The sequence below is a fragment of the Idiotropiscis lumnitzeri genome, chromosome 14, assembly GCF_059441095.1.
Source record: "Idiotropiscis lumnitzeri isolate Australia: NSW breed Sydney's pygmy pipehorse chromosome 14, RoL_Ilum_1.0, whole genome shotgun sequence".
NCBI lineage: Eukaryota > Metazoa > Chordata > Actinopteri > Syngnathiformes > Syngnathidae > Idiotropiscis > Idiotropiscis lumnitzeri.
In genome coordinates this window covers 1,989,503-2,017,008 of record NC_142404.1, presented here as the reverse complement: position 1 = coordinate 2,017,008, position 27,506 = coordinate 1,989,503, and the positions used below count along the sequence as shown (strand labels likewise).

The 27,506-nt window shown below is 43.9% G+C and overlaps 1 protein-coding gene across 1 annotated transcript in view; it reads left to right on the top strand.

Moving 5' to 3' along the window:
* Window positions 1-974: 974 nt before the first annotated feature.
* The window catches only part of fer1l6 (fer-1 like family member 6), a 79,071-nt gene continuing 52,539 nt past the window's right edge, over window positions 975-27,506 (top strand). The window contains exons 1-18 of the mRNA XM_088315113.1: window positions 975-1,024; window positions 2,610-2,701; window positions 8,269-8,383; window positions 9,667-9,721; window positions 9,853-9,984; window positions 10,094-10,156; window positions 10,260-10,338; window positions 11,565-11,721; window positions 11,841-12,027; window positions 12,447-12,548; window positions 13,780-13,870; window positions 13,948-14,062; window positions 14,134-14,368; window positions 14,447-14,555; window positions 15,322-15,526; window positions 16,107-16,227; window positions 16,313-16,413; window positions 16,489-16,591. Coding sequence (XP_088171239.1) covers window positions 990-1,024; window positions 2,610-2,701; window positions 8,269-8,383; window positions 9,667-9,721; window positions 9,853-9,984; window positions 10,094-10,156; window positions 10,260-10,338; window positions 11,565-11,721; window positions 11,841-12,027; window positions 12,447-12,548; window positions 13,780-13,870; window positions 13,948-14,062; window positions 14,134-14,368; window positions 14,447-14,555; window positions 15,322-15,526; window positions 16,107-16,227; window positions 16,313-16,413; window positions 16,489-16,591 — 2,097 coding nt within the window. The 5' untranslated portion in view covers window positions 975-989. The remainder of the gene's footprint in view (window positions 1,025-2,609; window positions 2,702-8,268; window positions 8,384-9,666; window positions 9,722-9,852; window positions 9,985-10,093; window positions 10,157-10,259; window positions 10,339-11,564; window positions 11,722-11,840; window positions 12,028-12,446; window positions 12,549-13,779; window positions 13,871-13,947; window positions 14,063-14,133; window positions 14,369-14,446; window positions 14,556-15,321; window positions 15,527-16,106; window positions 16,228-16,312; window positions 16,414-16,488; window positions 16,592-27,506) is intronic.

Sequence of the window (27,506 nt, the reverse complement as noted above, 5' to 3'; positions counted from 1 at the left end):
CTGACAGTTTCTTACATCCTGGTCCCATGGTTACACCCACACGTAATTCCCCGCATTGGTATTCAAGCAGAATGTCTTTTTTAAGTCCTCAAAAGCAGTAACTCAATAACAGTGCCATTTAGTGTCAGAATCACAGCATGATTGCAAATACTGATACTCATCTACAAACAATTACTTTGTAATACAATTATAATACTTTTACATTTATACTGCTATTGTCATTATTAGCAGTCCTATATTACAAAAAATAACGAATAAGCATTACAAGTGGTTCCAAAACTGAGAATAGACTTCGTCACTCCTAATCAAGGAGTTATGGGAATGCATTGGCTCCATCCTTTGGACAAACATGAGAATCAATCATTCACTCAGCCAGACGTCAGTTTCTTCGTTGTGATGTAACTTTTGACATTGTGTCAGCCACATGATCGAGACACCATCCATCTGCTGATGCTGACTGCAAACACCCACGACCATGGATCCTGCATTCAGGTAACAGTCTGGCTTTTTAATTAACATAGTGATCATTTAACTGTGTTTTATTAATGATTCAAATATCTACGCTTGCAGATGTACTTCTGACACACTTGGCTAAGCACACTTATGTAAACATGCAAGTATGCATGTGTGTAGATTTACACATTATCTATAAATATATGTACTTATATATATTTATTGTGTGTGCGTGATGCAAGTGAGTTACACGTGAAGATGGGCTGGTCCATGAGTTAAAAATCACAATTTAACAATGCAAAATGTTTTGTTTGGCATGTGGAGGAGGTTTGGCCAACACACTGTGTAAATATAAAAGAGCAGTCTGAAAGTCATTTTGTTGAAGTTGGATGGATTTCCATCTTTGTAATAGTTTGCACTGTGAGGAGCCATCCGGATCAGTTTGCATGCAAACTAGTTTTCATTGTATTTTAGAACACAGTGGTGACCAAAAGAGATGAATTACGTAAAGGTTCTTTAGTTTGATATAGAGCAAGATGGACACTACGGAGAGTCCTGCAACACAACGGCGGTGAGCACCATTATTTATTTATTAATTTTTTTTGGGTGCATTTGAGCTTTTATTTTTTGTTGCATATTTCTTCAAACAGTTTGTATAAATAGAACCAGCGTGAAACTCAGAATAGCACAGACCTCCACCAAGGTCCAACAAACCCAATTCAGATTAGAATAAAAAAGGAAAAAAAAATAATTGGTCATGTGTCTCCATTACTGAGTCACAGGCTGTAGGGAAGACATGTTTGTATTGTTGCCCAAAATGCAAACGCAAACCAATTTTATTCATGTTTTCTTACACCGAAAAAACAAATTGGACTGAAATTGCTCAATTTTATTTGCACAAAATCTTATGGATCTAGATACATGTTTTAAGTATACTATACCTCTGCTTAGAAAATAATCTAAATCCAGATTATACTATTATTTGCAGCCACTTGCCGAAATAAAATTGATAAAATTCAACACACCATTTTTGTAGCCAATGACTGTTCTTCTGTTAAGTTCCATGACAATTGTTTTTTGTGTAGTTGTGCTGTCTAAAAAAAACAAATGGATTAAAATGCACCCTACTTGGTATATAGGCTCAAGATTTTCCAGTTTCAGGATAATTTATTTTTGATAGTTTTTTTTTTTTTCTTAGAGAAAATTGTATTTGAATTTGTTTATTTTGACTACTGTATTTTCACAACCATGGGGCTCACCAAATTAAAGGGCGCAGTCTCAGTTTGTGTTATTTCTGAATTAACACATGCACTGGGTGCACCTTACTATCAGGCGCATGCTAGGTGGCTCGCGCGTGCTGGCTCGCGCGTGCTGGCTCGCGCGTGCTGGCTCGCGCGTGCTGGCTCGCGCGTGCTGGCTCGCGCGTGCTGGCTCGCGCGTGCTGGCTCGCGCGTGCTGGCTCGCGCGTGCTGGCTCGCGCGTGCTGGCTCGCGCGTGCTGGCTCGCGCGTGCTGGCTCGCGCGTGCTGGCTCGCGCGTGCTGGCTCGCGCGTGCTGGCTCGCGCGTGCTGGCTCGCGCGTGCTGGCTCGCGCGTGCTGGCTCGCGCGTGCTGGCTCGCGCGTGCTGGCTCGCGCGTGCTGGCTCGCGCGTGCTGGCTCGCGCGTGCTGGCTCGCGCGTGCTGGCTCGCGCGTGCTGGCTCGCGCGTGCTGGCTCGCGCGTGCTGGCTCGCGCGTGCTGGCTCGCGCGTGCTGGCTCGCGCAACAATAGCAGACCCGCAGGTGCTAATGCAGCTTTTGTGACAACTCAGCCAGCTATTAGACACGTTGACATTACATATCGTTCCTTTCTAATGACAGGTCAACATTTTACTTGACACTCACAACAGCGACTAGTGAAACTTTCTTTCAACAATTGAATATTTAAAGATGAAACTTCGCCCTTCAGATAGGAAGTGAATATTCAACAATCTATGATTAATCAATTAAAAAAAAAACAATTGTTGAAACAGGCTGTCCTTGTGGACCTCCAATTATTTGCTATTAATTAAATATAAAGCTCTAGATCCAATCTAAGACGGATCTAGAATGTGGTCTTTTCAATGAAGATACTTATACGGTCATGGTTCTGGTTATTTGTTGTCTTTTGCTGTGCGCAGAAAGGCGAAGCTGATGTTCGGCCTGAAAGGGAAGAAGAAGAAGAAGAAGGAGGTCCAATCAGACTTGGTCCTGGCAAACAAGGCGGCTCTGGGTAAGTCCTCCCACACTAAATGCGAATAAAACGGTGCTGAAATTAATCATTGTGCGTGCGTGTCTGTGTGTGTGCGTGTGTGTGGGCGCGCATGTGTGTGTGCACGTGTGTGGCCATCTGATGTTTTAAAAAAAAACGATCAGACAACGCCACCTGGGGACTTGCACGCCCGGAGTATGAAACAACAAATAAAATTAAAGGCACATGGTTCAAATACCCAAAGGAGAAAAAGTGATGACAAAATAATCTTTTTATTAAAATACAAATTATTAAAAACTAATTAAGGAAAAAACACAGACAGGACTGGGGCCTTACCAAAACAGCAGTTAACAATAAGTTGGGGATACAAACCTACACAGCACCCGTGAATGACAAAGCAAAATAAGTGAGCAAAAGGACCGCCACCAGGGGACCGCTGCTGCACCGGGCAATATGGCCCAGCTGCAGCCACAAATGGGCATTCCCAGAGAGAAGCCGTAAGCGTAAAACCTTTGTGTGTATACTTGGAAGGTCTTATACACGCGAAACACATTTTTGTACGCACAAAATATGTTTTCATACGGGGTATTTGTTATTATGCTTACGTAGTTGTGGCATAAATCTAACACCATAAAATAGGTCGATCATATCATCAAGGCCCACTGTGCGACACTGTTGTATTGGGAACACTGGATCCTTTTCATTGGCTAAACGCTGACAGGAACGCCCGTTCGTGTGTCCTAACAGTAAAGCCCCGGTTGCAGCCGGACCCTTCTCCCTTGTCAAACATTCATCTATCCCGTATCTGTACAAGGGCTGCACGATATTGGAAAAATATGACATTGCGATTTTTGGGGAAGCTGCGATGTACATTGTGATATTAAAACTAGAAAAAATTTCACTAGATGACTCGAATAGCTCTGTTTGGGAAGACTTTGCTTTGTTTATTATACAGCTCTGGGATGGCCACTTGATAGAAATACGTTCGCCACAGCATTTTATACCTTTTGTCGAGCGTGCGGATAATTTTTTTAAACCTCTCTTTCGTGACGGCGTTGAGTTGCTTTCACTTTTGCTTTCGCCCCGTGAAAAGTCCTTGCATTCGTGATTTATCTATGCTGTTTGGACTTCTTATAACGTGTTATAATAAAGGCGTCTATCATTGTTTTTTGAGTAGATGGGTTTTACATCGGGTCCCACTGAGTCTGAACTGCTGACATCGTAATAGCATTCAAATGGTCGGACAGTTTGTTGTATTACCTTGTGTTGCAGCAACAACAACGAGGCACTGTCGGCAGAGGTTTTTTTGTGTGTTGTATATTCCTTTTTACGGCCGAAGTAACTCCATATTTCGGATGTTGACTTTCTTTTGCCGCCGTCGTGTCTTCCACGTCGCCTGTTAGCGTTTTCTGAGCACACAGAGTGGAGGGGTTGGGGGAGTGTCCAGTGACTGGCAGGAGAGAAGGGATGATCGAGACAGGCTTTGTAGAGCATACAGTAGCTTGCTGTTTCTATGAAGCTACACAAATTTTGCGTGCTCTAAGAAAAAAAAAAAAGACAAAAGCATCGCACATCTTACAATGTGACAATCGCGCATGCGCACATCGCAAACCGCACATCTGTACCACTTCTCCTCACTAGGGAAGCAGGGGGTGCTGGAGCCTATCCCAGCTATATTCGGGCAGTGGGCGGGGGACACCCTGAACTTGCCAGCCAATCGCAGGGCACACATAGACGAACAACCATCCGCGCTCACACTCATACCTAGGGGCAATTTAGAGTGTCCAATCAACCTGTCACATGTGTTTTTGGTATGTGGGAGGAAACCGGAGTACCCGGAGGAAACCCAGACAGGCACGGGGAGAATATGCAAACTCCACACAGGAAGGCCGGAGCCGGATCGAACCCACGACCTCCGCATTGTGAGGCTACCGTGCCGCCGCCTGTCAAACAACCAAAAAGAAACACAATAAAAAGCACACATTTGAGACAGACCTCATACCACAAACAGAACAAACCCACACCGCAATAAGTCACAGCAAAACAACACAATACACCAAAATAACAAAATAACACATAAAAAAATATCCAGGGTTGCTTTGCATAGGCCAGCCGAGGCGGCGATTTGCCCAATTGCATCGGCCGGCTCCAGCCCCTTAAGTCGGGTTGCACCGACCCGGCAATCACAATCCACTGTCACGAGTCCGTTAAAATTACGTTAACATGATCTTTAAAAGATAGAGCCAAGACAGCAGTTTGGCTCAGAACAGCGGTGAGTGGCACCAACTCTGGAATAAAATTATTTTCATAAATTAAGATTTAAACAAAATTAAATGTGTAATATTAAAGCAGCTTACCGGAAAGATGGACAATACGTTCGCGGTGGTTGGCCGGAAAAAAAATCCTGCAACCCTGCGCTCCAATTGTTAGCTGGGAGAAATCAATTATTTGCTTCCTCAGCAAATAACCAAAAGCGGACACACAGACACTAGGGAACAGTCCCATTCGAGTCACACTATGCAGCAGTAACAGAGCGGATGGGTTACAACGCAGCACATGTGAAGAGATGGGCCGAAAGGATCAAAACATGCATACCTGTAAGTAGTGATGGTGAGATGAAGCTTCTTGAAGCATTGAGGCTTTCCATGCAATTGGTTTGACTCATGTGTCAAAGCCTCAAAGGTGGTTCAAGCCCCTCTGGCACTACCAAGTGGACATAAAGTGTATCGACATGCAAGGAAGTGGGTTTATTGTGCAAAGTTTTGATTAGGATTTTACTCATTATGGCATGAAATTGACATGGAAAGGGTGGAGAAAAATGCAGTAATTGAGTTTTTATTCTTGTGGATAAAAAATGTACTCACAAAAAGTTTTATCTCGTTCATTTTTATTCAAAAAAGTTTCTTGCAACTACAGCGCAGTCTTTTTTTTTCATATCCATCCATACATACCTGTCTGGTAGGGAGAATATAGGTAGGGTTCAAAGCAGCAAAAAAGTTTACTGAACGCCCTCTCCTCTACAATATAGATGGGCATGAAATATTGGAGGACCTTGTCAACCAAAGCATTAACCACATCACTCCATATAATAATTAGAAAATTAACTATTGAATGAAATTTGTGTTGGAAAAACAAACACAGATTATTACATAGTAGCTCCGAACCCGCATCTCTGTGGACGCCAAACAAAGCCCTATACCACTGTACCACCACTAGTTTATTGCACTCCCGTCTTAACATTGATTCTTTGTCGTAATTTGACAGTATGTGATTAAGCCAGGGGTGGGCGCTGGATTTTATTGAAGCAGGTGTGACTGGCAGTGCACCATTTGATATGGTCTTCAGACAGGTAGTTGCGAATCCAAATGAATTTACAAAACAGTATAACTTTTACTCAATTACAAAATTAACTAAGTACTTTTACTTGATTACAAAGGTAACGAATATACTTGATTACTAGAATTACATGATTATAAAAACTGGAATCACTTTGATTTAAAAGTTACTAATTTACTTAATTTCTGGAATTAATTGTTTTTTAAAGTAATTCAATTATTTTTCTTGAATGTTGGATTTCTTGATTTTAAGAGTAACTAAGTTACTCTACTTGATTATAAAAGTAACAAATTTGCTTGATTACTAGAATTACTTGATTATAATAGTAAATGATTTACTTAATTACTTGAATTACTTGATTTTAAAAGTAACAAGGTTTTTTTACTTGATTACAAAAGTAACTATACATGATTACGAGAATTACTCGATTTTAAAAACTGGAATTACTTTATTTTAAAATTAACTAATTAACTTAGTGGAATTACTTGATTTTAAGTGTAACAAAGTTATTTTACTTAATTACCGGAATTACTTTATTTTAAAAGTAACTAATTTACTTATTTGTGAAATTATTTGATTTTTAAAAGTAACTGATTTTTTTTTAATACTGGATATACTTTATTATAAAAGTAATTAACTTAATTTCTGGAATTACATGATTTTAAAAGTAACTAATTTACTTGGTGGAATTACTTGATTTTAAAAGTAACTAAATTACTTGAACACTGGATTACTTTATTAAGTAAGTAACTAAGTACTTTTACTTGATTCATTTCAAATTGGCCCATTTCCATTCACTAAACCTGGATTGGTTTTTGCCCAGTGGTTTTAAAGTTACAGGTATACGTTATATGCGTGAACGAAAGCTGCTTTATAATACATATTAAGATTTGTTGGCCGTTTTACGTATTAACCGCATGTGACTAAATCATCTGGGGCCATCATTGCTTTAACTGATTCCACTAATGGTTATATGTTGTTCTTGTTGTTGAATACCATCTCTTAATAGCAGTGATTCTCAAGTGATTCCCAAAGAGTGGGGCGCACGTGTGACCCTGCGGTACATGCTTTTTTTTTTTCGCCGTAGTACGGCTAAACGATCGTTTTGGGACCAAAATTGCGATCTCCGGCAACGCAATTTTGAGATAGTCAACGCTGCAGTTTGTGCCGCAAGTTTACGTGGTAGGTCACGCAGTACTGATTAAAAAAAAAAAAAAAAAGCGTCACCCTGCCGCTTGAATGCTAGACGCCAAGCTATCTTGCGTTGCAGCAGTATGAGCTTTATTTCTACTATATCTAAGTCCGTGCACAGCAGCAGCAACAAGCTGAGTAATGACAAATACACAACCCAGGTTGTAGCGTTCTAAACGAAGAGGCGCTTAGCGTGCTAATCGCTAAAATGAATTACAGAGTAATAAGTGCTTCGATGTACGCTCAACTTTTAACCGAAGTCTGACTCGAACTTCGTTTGGGCGGAGAGCCAGCGGCTCTGAACAGAAATGTTGTATTGCAATCATTACATATCAAAACATAAAATAAGACGACGGCCACGTTAGCAATTTAGCAGACGCTCTCAGACCGGAACATGAGGTTTGATGTCAAACGTATAGTAAATATTTATCATCTCATCAGTATTTGCACCACAGAGTACTGAGTTTCGAGTTCCTTACAATAATAGTTCTCAAAATTATATTTCTAACCAATTTAGCTTTGCTAAGGGACATTTTATTGACATCTAAAATCAATATACAAGTACATTAGTACAAAATGTTGGCGGGGTGATGGGGTGCGAATTGTTTTCTTCTTGGTAGGGGGGGGCATGACGGAAAATAATTGAGAAGCACTGGCGTAGTATTATGCCGTAAGTTTGTAAAATAAATAAATAAACAATAATAATAATAAATTCATTGATTACTACATTTTTTAAATAATTTAAAAAAGGAATTAATTTCTCTATTTCACTCTGTAACAATTTTACTTGTGCTTTTATTATATTTGAGGATAGACACAATATTTTGCTAGTGAAAGTGCAACTTGATGTGCAACTGACGTAAAGCAACACCTGTCGTGTTGGTGTGTGATTCCTGAGTTTTAAATTTTTTCCAACTGGACTCCACGGTATTCTGGTGACTTGTGGAATTCCTGAAAAAAATATCAACCGCTAATGTGTACTGTATGTACATGTTTGTGTATGTATCTGCTTTTATTTTGTATTTAACATTGTACATAATGTTTCCTTTCTATTTCAATAGACAGTGAAGTTGAGGTCAGTTCCGAAGCATCTCAGTTGCTGGAGGAAAATAATGATGAAGAACGTCAACATAGGTTCTCGTCCATCAAAACCAGAATCATGCCCAATGCGAAAAGGTTATTTTTACATATGATGTGTTTTGATGATGACATATGCGGTCTGGATCTTGATCTCTTCTTTTTTATTTTCTTTCTTTATATTTGGTTGATTTTAATCACTTATTTAAATGTGGTCATATACATGTACATATTCAAAATATACATTTGTATTTATTTTTCTTTATTGACGCAAATCCACCAGATAAATGGCTAACTGAATAAGCAAAATATGAAGTGGATGTATAACTCAATATTTCCATTCAATACTGAAATCAATAATTTTAATGGCAAAATGTGCAAAAAAAAAAAGAGCTGAACATTCTTATTCAAAAATATTTTTGAACAATATTCAGACATTTAGACCGCAAACTCAAGGCCCGGGGGCCAGATCTGGACCGCGACCTCATTTTATGTGGCCCGCGAAGGCAAATCATGTGTGTCAACTTCCTGTTTCTAGCACATCTTCACCTTTAATAACATTGAGATATGAGATATTGCCATTTATTTGTTACCAATCCATCAGCTTCTCCTCACGGGGATTGCGGGGGTGCTGGAGCCTATCCCAGCTGTCTTCGGGTAGTAGGTGGGGTACACCCTGGACTGGTTGCCAACCAATTGCGGGCACTCAAAGACAAAACCATCCACGCTCACACTCATACCTAGGGACAATTTAGAGTGTTCAGTCAACCTATAATGCAGGTCTTTGGGATGTGGGAGGAAACCGGAGTACCTTGAGAAAACCCACGCAGGCACGGGGAGAACATGCAAACTTAACACAGGCAGGCCGGAGCCGGAATCGATCCTACAACCTCTTCACTGTTGAAGCCATTGTGCTCACCAGTCGGCCAATGCTCCCCTTTTAAAATAAATCGAAAAATTGTTGAACAAACAATTACTTACTAGCTTTTGATTTCAAAACTGGCTTTCCATCAATTAGTTGTGTGCATGTGATAACGTAAGGTGATCATACATTTATATCGGTTCACAGTCATAACGGCCTTCTGAGGGAAACCAGAGCTACGATGTGGCCCGTCCACAAAAATGAGATTGACACCCCTGATTTAGAGTAATTGCTAATTGTGGAAACAAAATGGGGAGTTTGTTGTTTTGTTTGACCCTTGACAACACTATATCACTAGGTACATAGTACTATATTGTATTGTGCTTTACCTTAAGTTCTCTCTTTTTGCATGATAATGTTGTTGTTTTACTATTTTATTTTATTACTATAGATTTAGATTGATGTATGATTTGAATTTTTTTCCCCCTCTTCCTGTCTGTAATGCACTGACTCTCTACAGGGCCAAACTCAATACACGTATTCAGGACACAGAAGAAAAACCACAGAGCTTCCAGGTAAACGCAACACACACTTGTGTGTACATGCGTGTGCGTGTGTGTGTGCGTACGTGTACTGTTTATACTGTATATACTCCCACTGAATTTTTGTGGTTGAATTAACTATGTGTGTATTTTTGTATGTGCAGATTGCTATTAACATCACAGAGGCCAAGCAGCTGGTGGGTGAAAACATCGACCCCAGTGTGATTATTGAGATTGGCGACGAAAAGAAGCAGACAGCAGTCAAAGAGGGAACCAACGCTCCCTTTTTCAATGAGGTAGGAGAACGAACAAAGTTAAATGACAAAATAACACTGCATATTAATAACAATGAGCATTCCAATCAAGTATGTGTAGTCTAAGTCGTTTCTCCTTTCTTTCTCTCAGTATTTTCTCTTTGACTTCTTTGCCCACAAAGAGATCTTCTTTGATAAAGTCATCAGGTTGACGGTGAGTTCAAATGCATCAGATAAATGTATAGTTGATTGTTTTTTTTTTTGTTTTATCTGACGCTTGAACGCCCCATTTATTGTTTTGTCTTCCGATCTGCAAGGTGATGCACTCCAAGATGCTGAGGAGCTTCTGCATCGGCTCATTTAAGCTGGATGTATGGACAGTCTACAAACAACCAGGTGGACATAATGGCAATGTTTCATGTTGTCATCGCTTATGTTACATTACCAATACAACTGGATCGAATGTTTTTTGTCTATTGTGGCAGTCCAACATTGTGGACATTTTGAATTATTAACCCAAAACCGTATTCATACCAATGACTTGATAGCTTATTTTTTAAATTCAATCTCATAAAATATATTCTCCTCTAATATGATGTATCATCAGTCACTGCAACGTGTGCAGCATCACAATCCTGCATGCATGTGGAAAGAAATTTGCGATTTTGTATCATCAAGAGTTATTTAATTCATTTTTCAAAAATTCATAATTTATAAGATAGTATATCGCCATTGTGCCAAAGGTAATATGTAATCATATGTATGCCTATTGTTCAACGTGAAAAGTTTAAATTAGCATTATGTGAGCCATTTAATTTTCGGATGTATTGGTATAATTTAGGCCAAATGCTAAAAACAATGCCTTTTTTTTTTAACTTTCGCATGCACAAGTCAACAACCAGTGACATGTTTTTACAATTTAGACTAGATTTTATCAGTACGTTCAAATATGTTCTTATCAAGGTTGCCAGTCAAAAATATTTATTCCACATTGGCTGCTCCACACTTATATATATATATATATAACATGCAACATGCAAACTCCACACAGGATGGCCGGAGCCGGGATCGAACCCACGCCCGATGCTGTCTCTCACTGTGAGGCCATCATGCTAACCAGTCGGCCACCGTGCCGCCCATATATTTAGGCCAAATGCTATATATATTTATATATTTATATATTTATATTTATATATTTATATATATATATTTATATTATATTATATTATATTATATTATATTATATTATATTATATTATATATATAATGTGCCTGGTACAATATACACCTTGGACTGTTCACCGCTCAATCACACGGCAAATATTAACAATAACAACTATTCACGCACACATATTCACACCTAAACACAATTTAGAGCACATTAATTTATTTATTTTAAGAAATGTAGGTGAAAGCCACGACCATGCAAACTTCACACAGGAGGACCTGTGCCCATATGTACCTGACATGGCTATACAATATATGGCCAAACGTATTGGGACGCATTCCACCTCTCAGAAGTAAAAATGGATGATTGAGCACTGGTTACTTTGATCCACGGAGTATAAGATTAATAACGACTTTGTGCTTTCCTTTACATCCTCTTTATTTTTCTATTTGAGGTCACCAATTCATCAACAAGTGGGCAATGCTGACGGTCCCTGGTGACATTAGCACAGGTTGCAAAGGTTACGTCAAGTGTGACATTAGTGTCTCGGCAAAGGGTGATGCTATGCAGCCCGGGATTAAAGCCAGTGATGCAGAGGAACAAATAGAAAAGTATGTAAACAAACTTTGTTGCTTCTTTTATTTGTCTTGCTGTGACTAAATGTCACATCTCTCTTTATATGCGGAATACACTGTTATTTTGGACTACATATTCAAAATAATCTTCCCAGGAACCTCTTGATACCAGAAGGGTTCCCATCAGAACGTCCTTGGGCTCGTTTTTCTGTGAGGGTGTATCGAGCGGAAGGTCTTCCTCGCAACAATTCCAGCATCATGGCCAACGTCACCAAGGCTTTCATAGGAGAAAACACTGCTCTCATAGACCCATTTGTGGTTGTAAGCTTCTTCAAACAAATGGTGGGCACCTGATAAATTATGTGAAGATGACAGGTTTTATTGTTAAGGAAAACTATTGAAATTAATCAAATTAAGAAAAAAAAAATATATGAGAAAAGTAAAATTGAGAGTAAGAATGCTTTAAAAAAGACTAACAAGTCTTGTTTTTGTTAATTCATTTTAAACAAAAGCTTTCATTGTTTAAGTTATTTATTTCGGTACTACTGTTCAGTCATCAGAAAATTGTAGTTTACTTTATTTCACAATATGTATTGTGACTTGTGACAAAAACTAATAGCAAAGCTTATAAAAACTAATTAAAATAAACAAACAACTGAAACCAAAATAAAAATGAACTATAATGAAATATCCCAAACTATTTTATCCCTACTCAAATAAGAGATAACACACCCCACCATCTTCTTTGTCTAACATTTAAGGGTCGCACTTCCACACAGAAGTCCAACGCAGATCCAGTGTGGAATGAACAGATTGTCTTCACAGAGATGTTTCCTCCGCTGTGCCAGAGGATGAAGATCCAGGTCTGAAAGCTTCTGCCTTTCTATCCATATGTTTTGGAATTAACACTTCGGTTCGACATTTGTTTCAACAGTTGAGTAAATTGATTCAACTGCCATTGTTGGACAGTTTAGAAACTTGGTTTGAAATTTTGTTGAACACCTCTGTTTAGTGGTTGGACAACTTGGTTGAACAGCTTGAAATTGCAGGCCCAGTTTTTGACCAACTCTGTTGGACGTATGTGCAAGTGGGTTAGACGACAATGCAACTCAGTTGGATGGTTCAGAAAATGGCTTTGATGGTTGAGCAACTTTGTTCTGCAAATCACTTCTGTGGTTTAGTATTTGTATTTGACAGTTCTGAATTTTAGGCAGCATGGTTAAACAACTAAGTAAATAAGTTTGTTAGTTGGGCAACGGTTTGATGATTAGAAACCGCGCTGGGCACTTGACCCTTATTTACCGGTCAGTCCCCCCCTCTCCGGCAGCGATTTCTGTACCGTTCCGGCTTTGACCCTTCAGCCTTATTCATGAAAATTGTTTCCCCCTGACCTTGTCCTAAAAAAAAACACACAGTGGGAGAGACACCAACGGTTTATACATCATTAACTGGCTAATTTACTACTCAAATCGTCATCGTCAAAGACAATACCCACCCAAACTCACACCTGTTCGACCTGATGCCCTCTGGCAGGCGCTACAGGTGCATCAAATCAAGGACCAATAGACTGAGAAACAGTTTCTTCCCAGAAGCCATCTCCATTCTAAACTCACACACACACACACACGACCACCCGTACCTTGCAGAACAGCAACGTGATGTGTTTTTATATACCCTATTCAGTATTATTTTCCATTGCACTAACTATTCTCTTATTTATCTAATTTATATATTTTATTATTGTTGTATTGCACTGGAGAGGGGAGCTCTCTAATCCCGTTGCACACTTGAGTCCAATGACAATAAAGGGATTTCTGATTTCAAATCCGCTTTCCATATTAGGGCTTATTATAGTCTTATTTGTCTCCTTCTTATTAGTCTCCTTCTTCTCCCTATTCTTCTTCCCCATGAACGTGCCCAATGCAAGTAAGTACGCACAGTTGGTGTTTAAGAGATTCAGTTAATGTTTGATTGAGCGACTCGGTTCAACAGTCACACCAACTGACGGTTGAACAAATAATGAACAGTCAAACTGTTAAAGGTCCTAGCGTCCACTGTACATGTGTGTACATACCAAAAGTGGTTTCCTCATAGGTGTGGGATGAAGGAAGTGTGAGTGACGTTGCCATCGGAACTCATTACTTTGACCTAAGGCGCATCTCTAATGAGCAGGATGGCGACAGAGGTAAGGCAGTGGATCTGATCTTAGTGATGTAAGATCTTTTTTGCTGAAATATAACCCTAGCCCTGATTTTTCTATAGGTTTTTTGCCAACTTTTGGTCCCGCCTGGATAAACCTATACGGCTCTGTCCGAAACTCTCTGGGTGATGACACTGCCGGACTTAACGAGGGCATTGGAGAGGGGGTCTCTTATCGGTTTGTTAAGAATATTGGTGATCAGGAGAATAAAGAAACAATCAATCAATTATATGAATTCCTGCTTCCAGCGGGCGTGTCTTTGTAGAGCTGGCGGTGGAGATCCTATCAGGCGGGACGGGCCCAGAATCCAAACTTACCCGAATGGTGAAGCCTGTAAGGGATGCTAAAGTGGTAAAGGTGGGAGGGAAGGACAGTAAGACCCCAGCAGGCGGAGGAGGAACCGGGGGAATATCTGGAGGTATAGGTGATGACGACAAAGGGAAAGCGGCTGCGGAGGTTCTACCTGTGGAATGTCCACCTACAGTAAGAACACAATTCCTGTCGGGAAGTTTAAAGTAAGTATTGTTTAAGATTGATTAAAGATGGGTGGTTATGTTTTAGATGAATATTGAGAACAGAGAAAACTTCCTGCTCTTTGGGGCGTTGTTTGAAGCCACCATGATTGACAGAAAGATCGGCGACAAGCCTGTAACTTTTGAGTTCTCATTGGGTAGGTGAAGCAATACACCCTTATTGCATATACCATAGTGTTATTGTACACTTGTATATTATAAAACAGGGGTTTTTCCAAACCTGTTTGCTGAGGTTCACTGCCCTTCCTGTTTTCCAACTCTCCCTCCTGCAACACTCTGATTCAAATGATCAGGATCCTTATGCAGCCTTTGTAGACCTTGCTGATAATATAATCATTTGAATCAGGTGTGTAGCAGCGGGGGGAGATGGAAAACGGGCCCTCCCCTCGAGGAGCAGAATTGAGGACTCCTGTTATAAAGTTATTTATTTTTGCTCCTACACCAGGGTGTTCGTGGATCCTTAAAGTCTTGAATTTTGAGTTTTCAAAATGATGGCCTTAATTAAAAGAAAAAAAAAAAGAGCACACACATTTTCGACATTTGATGAATTCAATAGAAATTAATTCATGTCATCTAATAACAGTGTAATTAACATTATTTTAAAAAAACTGCAGGACGTCTTCATCGCCGGTGCAAATATTCTGACAATAAATTTAGATTTCAACTTTTTTTTAAACAAGTAATTGTCAATTTTTTTGCCAGCAGCACTAAAATGTATCAAGGCAAGTAACAAATAAAAAAACCTTTGCTTCAATAACAAGGAGGTTATTTGTAACTTTCACTAGTCCTTTCTCAGTACTGATTACGTGTGGCGAGGTTCAGGCTGTGTGTGTGTGTGATTGAAATTGTTTCGGACAGTTCACCATAATTGCTTATGTGTCTTTGCTATGTTATGTTATCAAGGTAACTGCGGTAATGTGCAGGAGCCTGCGGGCCAGCTCGGCCTTAGCACACAGAGGCCCACCCTCAGCCGCAAGAGGCAGACGCAAGACTTCCCAAACAAGACCTCCCCTTCCTCCCCACTATTACCCAGAGACCCTCAAGACCCCAGCAAGACCTTGAAGTCCACGACACATCCCCATAAACCGCTCCCCGTTGAAGGAAACAGGTGGATGCTGTAATGAGGGAAATTTTCTCATTCAGAGAATACATTAAAAAACATCTCTGGTAAAAATTTGAAAGAGCCTGCAAGAGTCCTAGGATGCTCTTCAGGAGGTCCAGCATGAGGCATTTTTCGAATTTCATGATAATCAATGTGAGAGCAACAGACCTGTGGTCATTCAGTCCTGAAATTGCAGATTTCTTAGTAGTATCTCGTTGATCGGCGAATGCTGCTCATGTAATGAATGCTGTTTTTCATCAGAGTTTGTTGGTTGCAAAGATGTTGAAGCTTGTATATATATATATATATATATATATATATATGCGTGTATATATATATATATGCGTGTATATATATATATATATGCGTGTGTATATATATATATATATATATATATATATATATATAAGTCTCAGAACAAAACACTATTCAAGTTACCACTGGGCCTTGGAAACCAACACGACTGGAGTGTGGCGCTTGTGGGCATTTTTGACAAATATTTCAAAGAAAAATGCCTGTAGAGAAAGCTATTAGAGGATGTATATGTTTAAATGTATAAATGTTTACATGCGTTTATATACTGTAGGTACTACATGTATTTGCCCCTGGAGAAACAAAAGCCATGCATCAGCGTGTTAAGTCAATGGGAGGACAGAACTTATCGGCTGTACAACTCCAACAGGCTGGAAAACATAGCAGCCCTGTTTGTATGTGCGCGCACAGAAAACAAACACATAAATGTTGCACTTTCAGTTGGTCAAATATTTGTCCGAAGTTTGCATCCACTTACAGGAGGAAGGCGTGACCAAGGCAGCTGAACTCCACAGGAAGTTGCATCCTGAGGCCGAACAGACACTAAAAACAACAGTCAAAGAATTTTGTCTAGATGCCAGGTATTCAAATCAATCACTGGGATGTGACCAGTGCAACACTTTCAATGTGATCCATGAAGCATTGTGTCTTTGCAGGCGTTTCATAGCGGCAGCAGAGGCCAAGTTGAAGTCTCAGTTTAAGGTCAACTACTTGACGCAACTGGACAGAAAACGCCTCTCAATGTGCAAACAAGAACTGGTATGAGTAAACAAACCACTCGCCGTAAAAAAATAGACACATACATACACATATATATATATATATATATATATATGTATATGTATATGTATATATATATATATATATATATATATATATATATGTATATATATATATTTATGTATGTATGTATGTGTGTATGTACGTATGTGTGTATGTACGTATGTGTGTATGTACATATGTGTGTATGCACGTATGTACGTATGTGTGTACGTAAGTACGTATGTATGTAGCCCCTATAGAACGTACAGTTGATAAACTTTTTTTTAGTCTCATGGTTAATCTCATTTGAAAGCCTTGAGTTTAATGAAAACTGTTTTGAGATGACTGCAGTGCTTTAAAGTAGTCACTACTCGGGATGAAGCACGATCAGAGGCCAGATGGCCAACCAGTCAACCAACCAATCATACAAAACCCTTGGAAATCCTTTGATCCTGGCCATGCAGTCTATAATGCATAGTCTTGACCAAGCTTTCACAGAAGCCCTTGATTTTCCTCATCTACCTTCCTCTTGCACCGATCCAGTTATTGACGTTTGAGTGTGAGTTGACATGCAGGGCGTGCCAATTAAGGGCGGGTGGATGTAACCCCTATAAAAAGTACAGTTGATTATTGTTATTTTAGTCTCATGATTAATATTCTCATTTGAATGCCTTGAGTTTAATGAGAACTGTTTTGAGATGACTGTAGTGCTTTAAAGTAGTTACTAGATGGCACTTTATGTCCCCGTTATCTAGGCAATATGGCGATATGGGCGTTGCATGCTGATTGTTACGCAGTTAGAAAACAGCCGATTCTAACCGAATCACGATGCAGCCTTAAGAGGAGCTGAGGATATTTTAGCAAAGAATACTGATATATTTTGTATTTTTTGTGTTCATTCATTGAGATGGCGTTGAGGGAGAGTTCAGGATTTCTCTGACCGGAGGATTTCTTTCGCTTGTTGTGATTTACTCGGATTGTTTTTTTTGAGTGCTGGATCTCCATCCTGGAACCGCGTTAATCAAGGTCCTTGTCGAATGCAAGACAGGATTGAAGACCAGCTTAAATCTTCATCTTTCTGGAGCTCGACACCTCGACCAGATAAGATTTGAACTGTGCAGCTATACACCCTTACATACACACATACATTCTACCTGGGTACCACACACACACATGCACCCCCTCCCCCCACACACACACACACGCGCACCCCCACCCACACACACGCGCGCCCACGCACACGCACACGCACACACACCCCCACACACACACAAACTGAACAAATAAAAGGTCGTTTACGTGAGTCTCGAGCAGCGATGCGCTGTAAAGGGACAATTTCAGTTTTCATTTTGTGATTTCTTTGACAAACATTGTGATTTTTTTTTGGTATTTTCTGAAGAAATTACATTTCTGTGTTCTCCGTTTCATACTAACCTTCCCTTTCTCCTTGAGTTGAACCTGAATATATTAGTGAGGTATTGCACTTGTTGATAAATATCTTCTAATTAGTTATATATATACATTTCATAGTGTTACATAGTCTCATACATACTCCCTCCGACCCCCTTGTTACAACGTGGCGACCCAGCCAGGAGCAAGGGTCATAGGTTATTCGTAAACTTCAGCTTGTTATTTTGGACTCAACATGCTGTTTTATTTGAATAGTCTTAGTAGTGGTTACTTTAGTTTTGCTTAAGTTGATGATGGCAGATAGTGGCGACAAATTGGCTGTATGTGTGTTTGGTGTTAGAGGCCGTGATGTAGATCAGGATATTATTGAATCCCTTGAGAAATATGGTCCCAAAGCTGGACTGAGGAAAATTCAAGATCCAAGACAATTAGGTGGAGCATTAATTATTGTTGAATTTAAGTCAGGAGCCTTATTAGCCAATATTGATTCGCTGCCCGTGGATGTTGCAAATGTGAACAACTCAAGTGTAATGTGGCGGGTATGTCGGGACCGCTTTCCGAGCCGAGGCTGGAAAGCGGTGGTAGGTGGACCCTTAAGCGCAGACTCAGGAGGTAGGGATTAACAGGATGTTTATTGGAGGCCGTCAAGCAACACACAACAATCACTATGAGGTAGATATCTATAAATTTAGTAACCGCAAGGGTTCTATGAGTACAACCGCCGGATAGGCGAAACACAAAACGCTGGGAGACCGAGTCACTCCAGGAAAAGGATAACGAATCAACAGAAAACGCTTGCAACGCAAGAGACCGAAAAACAATGCTTACCACGAAAGGGTGAAGACAAAATCCAATTGAGGCGACAAACTTAAAGCGAGCCGATAAGTAGCTGGTGATAAACAAAACATCAAAACGCAAACAACAGAACAAGAGCAAATCGCGAGCAGAACAAACTGTGAACAAGAGCATGAGCAAGAGCATGAGCAACGCAGGATAATAATCCGACGCGGGTATGTCCGCGTCGGCTGCTTAAGTAGTCCATTGAGTGGTGTCCTAATGACACTCAGCTGTGGCGATCGGGAGCGCGTCTCGCTCGTGGCCGCTTCCCGGAGCGGAGCCGCCGGGCCACGCCCACTCGCTGGAGACGCAGCCGACGGATCGTGACAGTACCCCCCCCTCAAAGGACGCCCCTTGGCGGACCACCTGGCTTTGACGGGTTGGCGTTGTGGTAGTCGCGGAGCAGGTCTGGATACATGATCCAGGAGCGGGGGATCCATTGCCGCTCCTCTGGACCGTAGCCTTCCCAGTCAACCAGGTACTGGAACCCTCTCCCCCTGCGCCTGGAGTCCAAAATCTCTCGGACGGTGTAGACCGGGTCGCCGTCGATGATCCTAGGAGGTGGCGGCGGGGCGGAGGACGGCACGAGCGGGCAGGTAGGTGCAGGCTTGAGGAGCGAGACGTGGAACACCGGGTGAATCCTCATGGTGGGAGGCAGCTTTAGCCGGACGGAGACCGGGTTGATCAGCTTGTCGATCAGGAAGGGACCCACGAAGCGCGGCCCCAGTTTGCGGGATGCTCCTGCCAAATTTAGGTCACGGGCGGACAGCCACACTTGGTCACCGACCTTGTAAGTCGGGGCCGCGCGCCGGCGGCGATCAGCGATCCTCTGGTTGCGCTCGGCTGTTCGGGTCAGCGCCGCCCGCGCCTCCCTCCAAACCCGGTGGGCCCGCTTGAGGTGATGCTGAACCGAGGGGACTTCCTCGGCGCTGGCCTGCGTCGGGAACAGGGGGGGTTGATAGCCGTACGCGGTCATGAACGGTGACCTACCGGTTGCGGACGACACCAAGGTGTTGTGGGCGTACTCGATCCACGGGAGGTGGTCGACCCAGGATGCCGGCTGGTCGCGGCACACGCACCGGAGGGCTGACTCCAGGTCCTGGTTGGCCCGCTCTGACTGCCCGTTGGTCTGGGGATGATAGCCGGAAGACAGGCTCGGGGTGGCCCCCAGGGACCGGCAAAAGAGCTTCCAGACGCGGGAAATGAACTGTGATCAGTCCTAGAGTGCGGCGAACTCCCGGATGGCAGGCCAGCTTGGAAGCGTGTCCCCACTCGATCACCTCCGACCGGTGTTGCGTGGGCACGTACAGTCTTCCCGAGGGGCATCCCGCTGGAGCGCCGCCGTCCTCCTGCGCCTCCTGGATCCTCTGCTCCATTGCCCACTGCACGCCCCCCACCAATCGGTGGGCCGGCACCACGCTCGGAGGACCTTCCTCTTCCTCCCAGGGGTCGTGGATGCGGGACAACGCGTCGGGTTTGGTGTTCCGGACGCCGGGGCGGTAGGTCATGGTGTAGTTGAAGCGACTGAGGAGAAGCGCCCAGCGCGCTAGTCGGGGGTTGCGTCTCTTCATGAAGCGGATGTAGGATAAGTTCTTGTGATCGGTGAAGATGGTAAACGGTTCCTTGGTGCCCTCCAGCCAGTGCCGCCACTCCTGGAGAGCCAGAACCACGGCCAGAAGCTCCCGGTTGCCCACGTCGTAGTTCGCCTCCGCAGGCGTGAGTCGGCGAGAGAAGAAGGCGCAGGGGTGGAGTCGCTGGTCGACCGGAGACCGTTGAATCAGAGGCGTCCACCTCTACGACAAAGGGAAGATCAGAGTTAGGGTGGTGAAGCACAGGCGGGTTAGTGAAAGCCTCTTTCAGGCTCGTAAACGCTGCTTCGGCGATACCGTCCCATGTGAAGCGAGTCTTTGTGGACGTGAGGCGGGTGAGCGGCAGGGCCCGGCGGCTATAGTCTTTAATAAATCGTCTGTAAAAGTTCGCGAAGCCCAGGAAGCGTTGGAGTTGTTTGCGGGTGGCTGGCACCGGCCAGTCCACCACCGCACGAGTCTTGGCCGGGTCGGCCTTGAGCTGTCCATTTTCTACTATGAACCCCAGGAAGGGAACGGAGGCTTTGTGGAACTCGCATTTTTCGGCTTTTACAAAGAGCTTATTTTCGAGCAGCCGCTGCAGAATGGCGCGAACGTGCCGTTGGTGCTCGCCAACGGTGCGGGAAAAAATCAGGATGTCGTCCAGGTAAACGAAGCAACATGTGTTCAGCATGTCCCTCAGGACGTCGTTTATGAGCGCTTGGAATACGGCTGGGGCGTTGGACAAGCCAAAAGGCATAACTAAATATTCTAAGTGCCCGAGGGGGGTTTTGAACGCGGTCTTCCACTCGTCGCCCTCCCTGATCCGGACCAAGTGATAGGCGCTTCGCAGGTCTAGTTTCGAAAAGATGGTAGCGGACTGTAAGGGGGCGAACGCGGAGTCCAGTAACTGCAGCGGGTATCTATTCTTGATCGTGATCGCTTTTAACTCCTTGTAATCGACGCATGGTCGCAAGCTCTTATCTTTTTTCTCCACAAAAAACATACCCGCCCCGACCGGGGATGTGGAGGGGCGAATCAGACCCGCGGCCAGCGATTCGGTGATGTAGTCTTTCACGGCGCCTTGCTCGGGCTGGGAGATATTGTAAAGGCGAACTGAGGGGAGTACCGGATTCGGAAGGTCGATCGCGCAGTCGTACAGGCGGTGTGGAGGCAAGGATTTGGCGCGCTCCTTGCTGAACACGGCGCGGAGGTCATGGTAAATTGCCGGCACGTTTTCGAGATTGACCGCTTTGTTCGGGACTACATTAATTTGGCGGCCCTCTTCGGCCGACCGTAGGCAATGAGCGTAACAGAAAGGGCTCCAGCTTTGGATCGCTAGCCGACCCCAGTCGATATCCGGGTTATGTGCTTTTAGCCACGGGATCCCTAGGACGACCGGGGCTGCTCTAGCCGGCATTACAAAAAATGAGCGCCTCTCTATGTGGTTACCGGAAAGTTTTAGAGTTAGGGGCTCGGTTAACCGCCGAATGTCGGCTAACAAGCGACCGCGAAGGTCGCACAGCTTCTCGGACCGGTCGAGGTCCGTGACGGTGCACCCGAGTTGGGCGACTAACCCTGCGTCTATGAAGCAGTCATCCGCTCCCGAATCGATTAACGCCCGGATTTTAATTGTGGTGTTTCGACCTATGAGTTCCGCCTCCACCTCCAACCTCCGTGTGTTGCCGGTCTGGACCGGCCCGTTCTCTGGGACCTCAGGCTGCTCCGCTCGGGGGTTGGAGCTCGCGGTGGAAGCGACCGCGGACTCACAGCGCTCCTCGCGACGAGCGGGCGACCCTCGACGGTTGGCTCGGCGGGGGCAGGTGACCGCTCGGTGACCCTGGAGACCGCAGTAGAAGCAAGCCCCGGAACCACGGCGTCTCTCTCGCTCCCGGTTGTCGAGGCGGCTGGCTCCCAGCTGCATCGGCTCGTCGGCTGGCAGTGGCTCGAACACCTGGTGGCGTGGCGGCTCGTGGCGTCGCAGCTCCAACCCTCGCTCGCTACGGCGCTCTCGCAGACGATTGTCGAGCCGGATGGCCAGGGTGATGAGCTCCTCCAAGGTCTCGGCGTCGTCTCGCACCGCCAGCTCGTCCTTGAGGGCGGGGCTCAACCCTTTCCGGAACACCGTCCGCAGGGCGCAGTCGTCGAAGCCACTCTCGGCGGCGCGGACCCGGAAGGCGATAGAGTAGTCCGCTACCGAACGGGAGCCTTGCGTGCAGTCCAAAAGTTCCGCTCCTGCTTCCTTTCCCCGAATCGGGTGGTGAAACACCCTCTCGAACTCCGTAATGAACGCGGGGAACGAAGAGCGGACTTCCGGGCGCGCGTTGCTCACGGCCATTGCCCATGCGCTAGCTTGGCCAGTCAGGAGGCTCATCATGAACGCTACCTTCGCCTTATCGTCAGCGTAGGTAAGGGGTTGCTGGTCAAAGATCAGCCGGCAATGATGGATAAAGGGACCGCAGAGGCCCGGCTCTCCGCCATAGCGGTTGGAATGGGGCAAACTGGGCTCTCGGAACGGCATGCCCGCGACCGGTTGCCCGGTCGGGGCCGCCACGTGACCGGGGCGACAGGGGCTGCCAAGGTGCCCAGATGGGCGCCGAGGCTCGTGAGCTGGTGGGTCAGCTGGCCGACCGCATCGCGCAGCGTCGCGAGTTCGGACGCCTGCTGCCCTATCATGCGTCCTTGACTGGCTATAGCTGAATATACCTTCGCTGAGTCAGCGGGATCCATGGTCGGATTATTCTGTCGGGACCGCTTCCCAGCCGAGGCTGGAAAGCGGTGGTAGGTGGACCCTTAAGCGCAGACTCAGGAGGTAGGGATTAACAGGATGTTTATTGGAGGCCGTCAAGCAACACACAACAATCACTATGAGGTAGATATCTATAAATTTAGTAACCGCAAGGGTTCTATGAGTACAACCGCCGGATAGGCGAAACACAAAACGCTGGGAGACCGAGTCACTCCAGGAAAAGGATAACGAATCAACAGAAAACGCTTGCAACGCAAGAGACCGAAAAACAATGCTTACCACGAAAGGGTGAAGACAAAATCCAATTGAGGCGACAAACTTAAAGCGAGCCGATAAGTAGCTGGTGATAAACAAAACATCAAAACGCAAACACCAGAACAAGAGCAAATCGCGAGCAGAACAAACTGTGAACAAGAGCATGAGCAACGCAGGATAATAATCCGACGCGGGTATGTCCGCGTCGGCTGCTTAAGTAGTCCATTGAGTGGTGTCCTAATGACACTCAGCTGTGGCGATCGGGAGCGCGACTCGCTCGTGGCCGCTTCCCGGAGCGGAGCCGCCGGGCCACGCCCACTCGCTGGAGACGCAGCCGACGGATCATGACAGGGTAGACCATGTTCCGACACTTACTTCATCTACTGACCAAACCGCACCTCTCTTGTGCATGTCCTCCACCGATTCCAGTGATAGTGGTGACTCCGACAATAATTCCCACTCTGACAACAGCACCACACCTTTGGTTCACAAAAGAGGGAACAAATCTACAGAAAAAAAGTCCCTTCCACTACTTGCAACGGCCACAACACCAAAACTAAATGAACCCAGTCCAATTAAAAAGAAAAGAATAGTACCTATAAGCCAAACAGTTCCAACCCTGAGTTATGAAGTAACAACCCCACTTGAAGTGCAATGCGTCGTAGTGGAACATGTCATCAAAAGTCAGCCCAGTGACTCCAAATGGATGAGGACATTATCTGGTAAAATCCCCAAGCCACCAGGAGAGGCGGATTATGAGACATGGTCTTTGCATGCAGAATTAATGTTCAATGATGACAGTCTTTCAATCAATGTTCAACGAAGAAAAATACTGGAGAGCCTGCTTCCCCCAGCTTCAGATGTTGTAAGGCAGCTCGGTACCTCTTCACATCCCAGACATTATATTCGGCCACTTGATTCTGCATTTGGGCTTGTTGAAGATGGTGAGGGGATGTTTGCAAGGTTTTTGAACACTGATTAAAATCCAGGAGAGAAGCCGTCTGATTATCTTCAGCGACTGCAGTCTCCTCTGCACTGCTGTGAAAAGAGATGGCACAAAACAAGTGAATGCTGACCGACACTTTATAAAGGAGTTCAAACATGGCTGCTGGGACCACAGCTTGGTCCTAAAGATGGAGCTAAAAAATGAAGTCCGTCCTCGCTTTGCTGAGCTCTTACTACAGGTTCATACTGAAGACAACAGGCGAGCATCAAAAAGTGATAGAATGCAGCGTCGTTTTGGTTCTCCCAAGACCAGTCATATATCGCTGAAATTGAGAGTTTGAGAGCTCAAGTAGCCCAGTTACAAATGCAGCTCACCAACAAGAAACACAAAAAAACATAAGAAACGTGATAACATTTCGGAACCAGCCGAACCAGTGGTTGAAGCCCAATTTCATCAAGTCATGCCACAGAGCACTCCCAATTCAAGACCCCAACCAAAAGCCTGGTTTTGTTTCAAGTGCGGTGAAGATGGCCACATCGCCAGGAACTGTGACAAGCCCATGAACAAAGCCCTTGTAGACCAAAAATATGCGGAACTCAAACTCAAGCAGGATAACTGGATCGCAAAACAGTCTTTAAACTGGACCAGGTCCCAGTAACGGGACATACCGGAACAGAGTATTAACGAAAGATTCCCGAGTCAAACTTAGTGTGAAACCAAATGTCACCCTACCTCAGCAGCAAATCACCAGCTTACAAGAAGGTTATTGGGAAGACATGTTGCCAAAGTCACAATTGGCGGAGTTGAGCAAAACTGTTTAATGGATGGAGGTTCACAGGTCACAACTATAAACAAATCTTTTCTCTCTCCCTCTAATCTCGTTGCACACTTGAGTACAATGACAATAAAGGGATTTCTAATTTCCAAATCTAATTTTCATGAAACCCACTTACCATCCCATCCCATCCCATCATTCCCATCGAGGATCTCTTACACATAGAAGGAGCAGCAGGCCAACTTGTTCGTACTGAAGTTGACATAGGATTTCCAAAACACTTTGTAGGAGAGCCCAAAGTGGTCACAATACTAGCTCTGGTTGTTCCTGATCTTGGATCAAGTGTGCAAGTTCCGGTTCTTGTCGGCACAAACACCCTTGACATCTTGTATGAAGGTTTTAGTAAAAAAATTGAAATTTCCCCAGACTGTGAATATGCCTCGGTGGTCAGGCATTTGCAGAGCATCTATTTAAACAAGATACAACAGATTGGTCATATTGGCAGAGTGAAGCTTCAGTCTAAAGATACAATAATCATTCCAGCAGGAAAGAAAATGGCTGTCAATGGCCGTGCAAGACGAGTCCCCTCTGTTCAGGGCATGCCTCTTCTAGTAGAGCCCCCCACCAATTCAAGACTACCAGGGGGCTTGACATTTTGTAGTTATGTCATGGCAAGTCCATGATAGACCTCATTTAAAATCCCAATTCTTCTTAAGAATGAGTCAGCTCATGACATTATAGTACCAGCTCATTGAACACTGGCAGAACTCTCAGTACCACTTCCCATCACCCCGTTAACCAGCACCAGTAATATTACAGTGGAACCCCGAGGCTCAAACCAGAACAGCACTTCTGCACATTGTTTCACAGCTGGTCAAGTGGATCCTGAAAACTTAATCCACTTCGATTTTGCAGATTTCCCTTTGTCAGAGGAATGGAAAGACAAGATTGCCATGAAGTTGAATTCAATCCCTGAAGTTTTTGCAAAGGGAGACCTTGAATATGGACACATCACTGCAGTGAAGCACAAGATCCGCCTTTCTGACCCAACGCCTTTCAAACAAAGAGCAAGGTCCATCCATCCCTCTGATTGTGAGACGGTCCGTCTACATCTGAAAGAGCTTGATGATGCAAACATCATAAGGGAGTCAGAGAGTCAGTTTGCTTCTCCAATTGTTGTAATGAAAAAGAAAAATGGACAAATTCGCCAAAGTGTGGATTACAGGAAATTGAATAATCAGACAATTAAAGATGCGTATGCTTTGGCACACATTGAAGAGGCATTTGCATCCCTGTCAGGAACGAAATGGTTTTCTGTTATGGACTGAAAGTCAGGCTATTACAGTGATTCTCAAATAGTGGGGCGCCCCCCTGCGATGCTGAGGGGGGCGCGTCTGACCCTGGGCTACCTGCTATTCTTCTGCCGTAGTATGGCTAAACGATTGTTTTGGAACTGAAATTGCAATCCCAGGCAACAATTTTGAGATAGTCAAAGCTGTGGTTTGTGCCCCAAGTTTACGCAGTAGGTCACGCAATACTAATTTAAAAAAAAAAAAAAAAAAGCGTCGCCCAGCCGCTCGTTGTCCCGGAAGTAATTTCCTTCGGCGCGACTTGAATCCTAGCAGACAAGCTATCTTGGTCGCAGCAGTATGAGCTTTATTTCTACTATATCCAAGTCTGCGTCGCAGCAGTATGAGCTTTATTTCTACTATATCTAAGTCCGTGCACAGCAGCAGTAATGAGCTGCGTAAAGAAAAATAAATAACCCACAACAAGTTGTGTTTTCAACGAGGAGGCGACCGAGGAAGCGCTAAGAGTGCTGATCGCTAAAATGAATTACAGACTAATAAGTGCTTTGATGTACGCTCGACTTTTAACAGTAGTCTGACTCGAACCGCGTTTGGACGGAGAGCCAGCGGCTCTGAACATAAATGTTGTATTGCAATCATTACGTATCGAAAAATAAAACAAGACGACGGCTACGTTAGCAATTTAGCAGACGCTCTCAGACCGGATGACAGAAACGGATGACATCATCACGACGAAAAGGTTCAACGTCAAACGTCTAGTAAATATTTATCATCTCATCAATATTTGCACCACAGAGTACTGAGTTTCGAGAGCCTCAAAATATTAGTTCACCAAATTATATTTCTTACAATCTAGCTTTGCTAAGGGAATTATTTATTTATTTATTGACATAATCGAACATCAATATACCAAGGAAATGTACATTAGAAATGGGGGGGTGTGCGAATTGTTTTGTTCTTGGTAGGGAGGCGTGACTTGAGAAGCACTGGGCTATTTCCAGGTAGAAATGGAGGAAGAGGACAAACATAAGACTGCCTTTGTCACGCCGATGAGTTTTTGGGAAT